General features: G+C 40.7%; 1 protein-coding gene across 1 annotated transcript in view; it reads left to right on the forward strand.

The window, feature by feature from the left end:
- The window catches only part of LOC134659458 (double-stranded RNA-specific editase Adar), a 56438-nt gene that overhangs the window by 21112 nt on the left and 24639 nt on the right, over positions 1-10687 (forward strand). Inside the window, exons 11-16 of the mRNA XM_063515100.1 lie at positions 1483-1594; positions 4744-4830; positions 5361-5427; positions 5867-6038; positions 6867-6969; positions 7583-7734. Coding sequence (XP_063371170.1) covers positions 1483-1594; positions 4744-4830; positions 5361-5427; positions 5867-6038; positions 6867-6969; positions 7583-7734 — 693 coding nt within the window. The remainder of the gene's footprint in view (positions 1-1482; positions 1595-4743; positions 4831-5360; positions 5428-5866; positions 6039-6866; positions 6970-7582; positions 7735-10687) is intronic.

Genomic DNA, 10687 nt, shown 5'->3' on the forward strand with positions numbered 1-10687 from the left:
AAAACAGTCACGGTCATAATCGAATCAGTTTATTCTTTTAAAAGTGATAAAACTCGTTACGATCCTAGAAATGTTTCCGCGCGAACGTTCACTACGAAACAGGTCGAAACCTGCACGACGCGCACCTGCAAAACTCAGAATATAGATAAAGTTCCGCCGGCCGAATATCAGGCGGCCGGATACCGGATATTCGGCCAGTGTCTAGGCCGGATATCCGGTATCCGGCCAAACAACTATCCGTTGCATCTCTAGAATAAATAATAGTACTAGGTACAGAAGACTCACTCTCTAACAAAACGCGTCTGTTACGATCTGCACAGATATGGCCGCTAGGTGGCGACAGCGCCACGCGCGGCTTATGGCTAGCCACCAAAATTGGTGTGGAACGGATGTAATTTAGCTACCTGTAGCAAAGCGACGAAATCGCGGAGTGAGACACGCCTGGTAACACACTTCTAACTTTTTAGATGAGAGCAAATTCCCCACGTACTTAGTTGAGGGCAAATCCCCCACGGTCTTAGCTGAGGGCAAATCCCTCACGGTTTTAGATGAGGGCAATGCCCCACGGTCCTAGCTGAGAGCAAATCCCTCACGGTCCTAGCTGAGAGCAAATCCCTCACGGTCTTAGCTGAGGGCAAATCCCTCACGGTTTTAGATGAGGGCAATGCCCCACGGTCTTAGCTGAACGCAAATCCCCCACGGTTTTAGCTGAGGGCAAATCCCTCACGGTCTTAGATGAGGGCAATGCCCCACGGTCTTAGCTGAGAGCAAATCCCTCACGGTCTTAGCTGAGGTCAAATCCCCCACGGTCTAAGCTGAGGACAAATCCCCACGGTCTTAGCTGAGGACAAATCCCCACGGTCTTAGCTGAGGACAAATCCGCCACGGTCTTAGATGAGGACAAATCCCCCACGGTCTTAGCTGAGCGCAAATCCCCCACGGTCTTAGCTGAGCGCAAATCCCCCACGGTCTTAGCTGAGGTCAAATCCCCACGGTCTTAGCTAAGGACAAATCCCCACGGTCTTAGCTAAGGACAAATCCCTCAAGGTCTTAGCTGAGGGCAAATCCCCCACGGTCTTAAGAGCCCATCAACGTGCACACTAGCGCCACTGCTAAATAATCGTGATTATTTCAATTTAACGAAAGATATTTAAAAAAGGGGGCCGCTACGTACTGTATCTTGTATTAAAGTACCTTTTGAATACATCAAACTAGTTTATATGTTGCTGGATTCGTCAATCTATGCGTCCACAGTTAAAACGGCCGTTTTGTTTTGAGTTTATAGATTGACGAATCCAGCAACATAGAAACTAGTTTGATGTATTCAAAAGGTACTTTAATACAAGATACAGTACGTAGCGGCCCCCTTTTTTAAATATCTTTCGTTAAATTGAAATAATCACGATTATTTAGCAGTGGCGCTAGTGTGCACGTTGATGGGCTCTTAAATGAGGGCAAAGTTACATTGTTTTCTGCCCTTAGGTTGGTGAACGAGAAGTTCCAGGAAATCATGAAGGGGGACTTGGTGCACTCCAAGAGGAAAGTCCTAGCCGGCATCGTGATGACCATCGACAATAGACCCAACGACTCCAAGGTAACTTCTATTACTTACTACAAGCCAGGGATGTTGCGGATGCAGATTTTTTGACATCCGCGGATGCGGACGCGGATATTTAAAGGCTCACATCCGCGGATGCGGATGTCAAGATTAGGTACTTAGAAAACGTCAAATATTACATTTTTAGTATTTTTTCATTAAAAAAAAAACGAAACCTTTAGTATTTGAGCAAGAATATAGGTGCGTTATATTTAATAAACAGTAACTTCGCGGACTTTTCTGGATCTAGACTATTCTAGACACTGACTTAATATAAAAGAAATAGACACACAAAGCAGAACAAAAACGTCAAGAAATGTGGATCCCAATGACGTTTCGCACCATTTGCATTGATGATAAAAACGCTTACGTAAATTTTGAGTCAAGATAAATGTTTCGTACAGAAAAGAGCTTAATGTCGTAAGCATTAAGTGTCAAATTTGCATACATAAGTACCAACACTGTTAAAAAATTTAGTCCGATGGCACTAAACGTAACGTATTTACGTCAAGCAACGTCAAACGAGAATAATGAACGAATGGAGTCACTTTGGTACACTTGAATAGGTATTACTGTACAGAAAAACCAATTGAAGTAATAAATAAAACAAATTTAATTTAATCGGGAGTTTAAATAAAATTAATTCGTGGTTCAAATTCAAACAAATTAAATTTTTAATAAGTAAGTATACGTCTTTAAATACTAATTTCCTTGAAATAAATTCAACTTATTAAATAAAATAACTGTGTATTTTAGATCTACATTTACTCATCGCACGGGTGCACGGGGACATTTAGGTACTGATTGGATTTTTTTTTATAAAGTCCATACTTTATAAAAAAAATCGGGTTGTTCCCACTAGTTACCACCAAGTTGATATCAGTGGTAACTACTAGGATTTTTTTTTCCCACCTTTTACCACTGGTAATTACTGGGAAAAATAATTCCCACTAGTTACCACCAAAGCGAGTTGGTGGAAATAACCCAAAAAAATCCTGTGGTTGTCACTGTGTTCAGACAGGTTTAGCATTTACAGTTAGTCGGTATAAGCCCTTATTGGTTGTCGGAAACAGGGAAATGGGCCGATCACACAAGTGCCGTTTTGCTTTGTTTAAAACTGCATCACCCCTATCTCTTGCTATAATTAAATAGCAGTCCACTTTGCACGTCCCATAGGTTTTCTTGGAAATCTTGAATTTAAACATAATATTATTCCTTACGAATTCCATATAAAAATAAAAATAAATATTGACCTCACATCGACTCATTAGATTTTTGTTCCTTGACATCCCTTCTTTGGTACTAACAAATTAATTTATTCAAAACCATAAAATTACCACCAGATTACATAAATTATGTAATGCTATCCAAAGAACTAACCGAAAAAAATACATTCCATCCTTTTTCCTTGTTTTATCATTGTTATTTTTACATATTTTAATGGCACATTTCGTAATTGTTGACAACTTCACATTTGAGCGTTTCAAACAAGACTAAACGAAAAAGTAACGCGTGATCTGTTTCAACGTTACTTTTGTGGGGCCATTTTTTGCGGCTGATTGGGTATCCAGTTCTTTATACTATATCAATGATTCTAGACGATTTCGTTATAGGTAATGACGAAATTACCTAGCACTTACGCCGCCGCTAAGACGTTCCTGTACCGACTTGTTCGACATCCGCATCCGCATAAGCTCCGCATCGATTTTATGCGGACGCAGATGCGGATGTTGAAAATAATGCGGAAGTTCCGCGGATGCGGATGTTCGCAACATCCCTGCTACAAGCACACAGAGGTATTCGTAAAACGGTTGGTAGAGTCCACAGACAAGGCATCCTCCAGACTGAGCATAGTAGCGCTACCCCCTCTGCCACAAATATACGGTAGTTTTACTCCATCTTCGAGTCAAAGTGTCTTTGTGTGACGTCCGTGTCTTTGAACGGACCAATCACGGCACGGGACTCGCTCACCTCGTCCCCCGCACCGCAGTATTTTTGGCAGCATCGGTTTCATGAAATAATTGCTCTAAACTCCGTCTAGAGGATTCCTAGTCTATGGTGGAGTCTGTTCGGATCGAGTGCAGCCGCCGCGAGCACTTGAGCCTGTGGAAGGACCCCGCAAGGGCCCGAAATGCATAGTCAGTTAAGAAAGATGGGACTTGAAAATGTATATTTATAGAAAAAACTTGTATATAACCTTTTTTAACGAAAATAAATGATTAAATAATAAATTATGGGTCTCTATTGTTTCCCAAATAGTTTTAAGTCATAATGTATTGTTTGCCCGCATTTTCGTTAGTCATAATTGATTTGGTTCAGTAACGCGTCACTTTCAGGATTGTCATAAAACAAACCTAACCTAACCTATCTATAGGATAACCTGACGAAAATCCTGAAAAGATAACGGTTCAGTTTTATGACTTATGATAATATGGCAAACAATACATTATGACTTAAAACTTTATGGGAAACAAAAGGGGGAACCCGTCCGAAACACGTCGCCAATAGCGACTAAAAATCTAAGTGAGTGAAACCGTTGTGTCGTCTATAGTTCGTTTTTTTTAGCATTGGAAAGAACTTGATAGAAGGTAAGCGATTTTGACATGTCTTTTAATTGAAAAACACTTTTTAAAAATCAATAACTATTACTTATGAAAGCAGAAGACTATAAAAGATCGTATTAGATTCATAATTGTTACATATTTGCCGTAACTTATTTTTAAAATGTGTTTTTCAATTAAAAGACACATCAAGATTGTTTACACCTATTCTATTACACCTTATGTGTATAATTGCATGAATTCTATAGTAATTTAAATTGTATTTTTTCCCTTATTTTCTCGTAATGCATGTTAATTATAAGATGTAATTATTTTTGAAAAGATGTGTCCCGCCGAGTTTGTTGCCGGTCCCATATTGGGATACCCTCCTCCAATTGAGGGGGGATTTAAATCTTCTCGGGGCAGAGGTGTAGGGTTGGAGCCGGTCTACCTAGCTTTATTTGACGTTCATAAGCGCATTGTAATTATGCCTACTTGAATAAACTATCTTTTATCTTTATCTTTATCTTTACCTTATTTCTAATGCTAAAAAAACGAACTATAAACAGTTTAAAATATGTCTCACGAAAGTTTAATTTCGATTAGGTGATAGCGGTTACAACAGGCACAAAGTGTGTGTCTGGAGAACACATGTCTGTGCGGGGACGGGCCGTGAACGATTGCCATGCTGAGGTAAGCCCCAAGCTCTTACAGTTCTGCCAAGTTACAGAGAATGGAAAGAATGGTGAATGAAAAAAAAACAACGGGTTGCACTCAGGGAGTGCCGGCAGAAGTGAAAACTCAATGACTATTGCAAAATGTTTGTATAATTGAGGTTAACGCCATCTAGCGTTATTTCGTCGCATTACTTGAAACCCTTAAGCACATCAGTGTTAGTACTCTAGTTATATTAATACCAGTTAGAGGGAAACTCACTAGATGGCATTTAAACCAATAAAGAAAAACTCAATGACATTACATGTAACAGTTTTTCGATCAGGTCACGTGTACGTCTTACGGTCACGTGATCATCTTACGCTGTCTCGAGTTTAACATTTTTTCCCCATCACAAAAAGTGCACAGCGCCGCTAAAGAAGTTTTCGCCTCAAAAATACAAATGGCGGTCTTAAATTTCCATGTCATTTAGCCAAATAATAAATGAAAAGTCAACTAGGAATCTTAACATCACGTTTACATATTTGAAATGTATTATGTGTTTGTAGGTGGCAGCGCGACGGTGCTTACAGCGACATCTGTACGCGCAACTACTCATGTACGCGGAGGCTAAAGGTAAATAAGGTCACTGACAAACTTCATAGCAAAGAGAATAGAAAGACAATAGTGTATAGAGGCTTATTGTCTAGTAATTCTGTAGTCACAGTAAATTTACTGCCATCTTTCGACACAGGATTAAAACTAAAGCATACACTTTTCTTGATTTTCCGTAATACGTTTTTTTAGACTTATACAGAGTTAAAGTGTCATTCAATAGAACTTGCTAACCATGTAAACAAATGTTACTAGTAAATTGATATTCAGTGTCAATTTTAGTATGGCGGTTGTTTACATACCTAGTTAGCAAGTTCTATTGAATGACACTTTACGTATATCTTTGGTATATATTTAACCGATTTAGAAATAGTAGGTTTATACATGGTTTATACGAAAAAGTCCGAATCGAAAAGTTATGTCATTTAGAATACAAGTATCATTAATATATCTACCACAGATCCAACAATCCCAATACCGGATTCGGACCTCGAGCCGGTCCCGGGCGGCGGCTACCAGCTGAAACCGGACCGGCAACTACACCTGTACGTGAGCACGGCGCCGTGCGGCGACGGACGCATCTTCAGCCCGCACGAGCAGCCGGACCCGGCGCCGGACCGGCACCCGAACAGGTAACAACCGGACCGGCAACTACACCTGTACGTGAGCACGGCGCCGTGCGGCGACGGACGCATCTTCAGCCCGCACGAGCAGCCGGACCCGGCGCCGGACCGGCACCCGAACAGGTAACAACCGGACCGGCAACTACACCTGTACGTGAGCACGGCGCCGTGCGGCGACGGACGCATCTTCAGCCCGCACGAGCAGCCGGACCCGGCGCCGGACCGGCACCCGAACAGGTAACAACCGGACCGGCAACTACACCTGTACGTGAGCACGGCGCCGTGCGGCGACGGACGCATCTTCAGCCCGCACGAGCAGCCGGACCCGGCGCCGGACCGGCACCCGAACAGGTAACAACCGGACCGGCTACTACACCTGTACGTGAGCACGGCGCCGTGCGGCGACGGACGCATCGTCTCACATTTTACTTAGTGAAAGAGTGAGACGCGATGCACATTAGACCAAGAGATTGTGTAAAAATACCTTTCAAGCTTATTACGTAATTTTCATCGTTTGTCAAACTCGTAGCACAGGGCGGACACGACATACATCAAAAATCATTTGCGTTTATATGTGTGCGCGACACGTCTGTACACGCGTCATTGTATGTGTGCGTAAGTCGCTTTACTGAGAGCACGCCAGAAGTCCGTCAGATTCATGTCGCGGGGCGAGGTAATGCGAGTCGGGGCGGGGCGGGGCGTGGCCGTTCTGTATGATAATACTATTACTTATTCTGTGCTCGTAGGCATAATTGTTACTAACACTACATATTACGATGTGTTGCAATCAATTAATGTTTCCTAGTATATAAAAACCTAACTATATATGTGTTACAGGTTGGCGCGTGGTCAACTGAGGACCAAGATCGAGTCCGGAGAAGGCACTATACCAGTGAAGAATTGCAGCAACATCATACAGACCTGGGATGGAGTCATGCAGGTATTTACATACATACATACATACATATAATCACGCCTATTTCTCCGAGGGGTAAGCACAGAACCCAATCTGAAGTAGCCGACGCTCTACCGCGCCATGAATAATCAAACGTCAACTTAGAGTTAATACGGCTAAGTGTTACATAGGGGTAAGTAAGGCTGCTGATTGGCACGTCAAAGTTTGCAAAATTTGCTAAATAAATGTGCCATACTCAACCAAAACGGTATTGTCGGTTGTCAATAAGGCCCTATTTCCATATAGCTTCAATTTGAAATCAACCTTATCGACAACCGACAATGTGGTACCTTTTGGTTGAAAACGTCACAAATGTTTGAGTTTTACAAATTATCGACGACAGGTCTGGTCTAGTGGGTAGTGACCCTGCCTGTGAAGCAGATGGTCCCGGGTTCGAATCCCGATAAGGGCATTTATTTGTGTGATGAACACAAATATTTGTTCCAGAGTCATGGGTGTTTTCTATGTATACACGTATGTATCTACTTAAATATGTATATCGTCGCCTAGCACCCATAGTACAAGCTTTGCTTAGTTTGGGGCTAGATTGATCTGTGTAAGATGTCCCCTAATATTTATTTATTTATGTTTGTCGTAGGGCGAGCGTCTTCTAACAATGTCGTGCTCCGACAAAGTTTGCCGTTGGTGCGTCGTCGGCATGCAGGGGGCGCTACTATCGCGTCTCATAAGGCCCGTCTACCTGAGGTCGCTAGTGCTAGGATCCCTGTTACACCAACATCATATGTATCGGTGAGTGCTAGTTTTTAACCAAATTCAAAAATAAATTTGGTCAAGCAAATCTTGTCAGTAGAAAAAGGCGGCAAATTTAAATAATCGCGGGTTGGCAACGCTACGATTGAATTACAGTAGAACCCTCTTAATACGATCACGTTTAATACGATTTCCCGTTTACGCCATTTTACGCCGGTCCCTGCAACTTTAAGCCTGATTTCATAAATTTTTTCACGGTTAATACGACTCGCGTCCCGCTTAATACGCCATCTAAATGTTACCAACTTACGTATGTGGGTGAAAAAATGGGGACTAAGCATGCCGTAGCTACTCATTTTTTTATTTAAGTATTTATAATATTACGCAAGGGGACGCGATTCTGGCGACACCTCCACTTGTCCAGAGGTTTGTAGCCCAAGCGATCAGCTAATTGGTCCGCGCATCAATTCTGTGCATTCGGAAGTTGAGGAAGTGGGAGGGTGTGCGCCGCGCCCGTCCGTCGCAACGCATCACGCCCGGAACCACTGTTGGCTGTTTTCTTAATGTTAACTGTTACGCACCATCTGCACGTTTGTGTTATTGACATAACCGTCGTATTGTTATGCAATACGCCGTTATCTAAATTTTTTTATGTTTATTACCTACCTTAAAGTTTTTTGTTTTGGCTAATATCTTTTGTCGGGTCCTTAGCGGCCTGAGAATGCGATGCCATCTCCTTGACAGCCTAATGTTCATTTATAATGTTTGTTGTGAGTTCCATTCTAAATAAACAAATTACATGAAATAATACTAAAACAAATTTCACGTTTAATACGATTTCCCGTTTAAGACGTTTTTTTGCTAGGTCCCTTCGGAATCGTCTTAAGCGGGTTTTACTGTATTCGAAAATCGCGTGTCATTTATACCTTATCTGTGGAACTGTTTTGTTTACATTTCATCGTTGTTCGATGTACATTGCTGCTTTTTGTTCGTTTCCTAGGGATACCATACTTTAGTTTGCTTTACATTGCTACTGACATATACGGCTTGACAGACTATAGTGTCGGGTACGCGACGCTACGTTTGACAACCTAGCTTTAAATATATTCAACAGTACACAATACAGATTTCTGTCAATATTTTTATTTATGTTATGTCTCTCCGATTTCTACAAAGTTATAAATGTTCAAATGCGTATATAAAAAGTGGCCTTAGCTTACGTCCTATCCAACACTGTCGACCAACCGTTTACTGCGAAATTTTATTGTAAAAAGTCGTAAACAGGATTGCCTGCCTCGTGTTCTAAAAGGCCTCTCTTGACTCAGTTTTCGTATAATATACTCAGCACACTACAGGAATAAATAAAAACAGATTTAAATCTAAAACAATATATATTTTAAATAATGTACATCTTATAAATAAAACTAAAACTTATAATAATGGTACAGCCAGCAGCAGAAGTTGCAAAGCGGGCGAGGTGTTCAAAATGACCTTGACACGCTCTTATTCTCTTAACAATAAAGTCGCGTCAAGATATCTTTGAACACTTCGCCCGCTTAGCAACTATTGCTGCTGACTGTAACTAAACAGTTATTCTATGGAGTAGGGTGATTGGCGTCGGGTCATCACGTAAAAGTTTCCGCGTAGCCTGCAAGCAAAGTCAAGTGAAAATGTTGTTAAGATCAAAGAAATATTAACAAAAATCGAAAAAATATATAATTTGGGTGCATTATTGCGTTAAAAGCTTCTGTACACACAAGTCCAGCTAAAATTATTAACAATACATAATTACATATTATAAAACAAAGTCCCCCGTCTGCCTCTATGTATGTTTGTTCGCTTTAAACTCAAAAACTGCTGAACGGATTTTCATGCGGTTTTCACCTATGAATAGAATGATTCTTGAGGAAGGTTTAGGTGTATAATTTGTAAAGGTTTTGTGTGAATTGGTTGACCTACCCGTTAGAAACCGGGGCGGGTCGCTAGTCCGTACTATATTAATATTATAAATGCGAAAGTGTATCTGTCTGTTACCTCTTCACGCTTAAACCGCTGAAACGATTTAGTTGAAATTTCGTATGGAGATAGTTTGAGTCCCGGGGAAGGACATAGGGTAGTTTTTATCCCAAAAATCACTCTTTAAGGGGGTGAAAAGGGGGGTGGAAGTTTGTATGGGAAATCGTTAAAAAGCAGATTAGAGTAAAAATAAGCTACCCAAATTAACTCCACGCAAACGAAGTCGCGGGAAAAAGCTAGTTTACTATATTACGTCTTATTTCCCAGTAATAGTCAACCTATCACCCTCCACTTTCAACCCAAGCAACCTTTTCACAAAAGCCTTCACTTTCGAATCGCTGCCTAACTCCAAATTATAAGTAGCCAACGGTAACACAGGAGGATTAAGTCCTATATAATTATTCCTTTCTTTAGTCGAATGATTCAACTCTCCGTTAGCACTTTTAACTAAAGTATTTATCTCTCTCATAACCGTGAACACAGGCAAAGCGTGTCTGCGATTCTTATTCAAGAAATCCAAAATTTTAAATAGGAAGTTCTCATTTTCAACGGCCGCTGATTTTTGGAAGATGTTTATGAATCTTTTCTGACGTTTTCTCTCTGCATTTTGAGTAGGTTCTGTGTGAGATGAAATTGAGTATGTCTCTTTTAGATTCAAGTCTAAATTCGAGTTTGCGAATGAGTCTAGTAAAGTTTTCCTTTTTATATTAATATCTTGATATTTCTTATGCTTTGTAGTGTTTTCTTTATTGTCTATGTTTTTTAATTTAATACGAGTCAGTGTAGTTTCTAAATCTGCCTCGTCTGCCATTAAATCAAAACTGGATTCATAAGTTTCTTCATCTGTGTCTAAATCTTTTTCATCATATATATCTACATTTTTCTCATTAGGAACAAATGTATTGGCTTTGTAAGAGTCTTTATTGTTCATATCATATTTGTGTGCTTTCTTGATTATTTTATCTTGATTAAGTGA

The sequence above is a fragment of the Cydia amplana genome, chromosome 25, assembly GCF_948474715.1.
Source record: "Cydia amplana chromosome 25, ilCydAmpl1.1, whole genome shotgun sequence".
NCBI lineage: Eukaryota > Metazoa > Arthropoda > Insecta > Lepidoptera > Tortricidae > Cydia > Cydia amplana.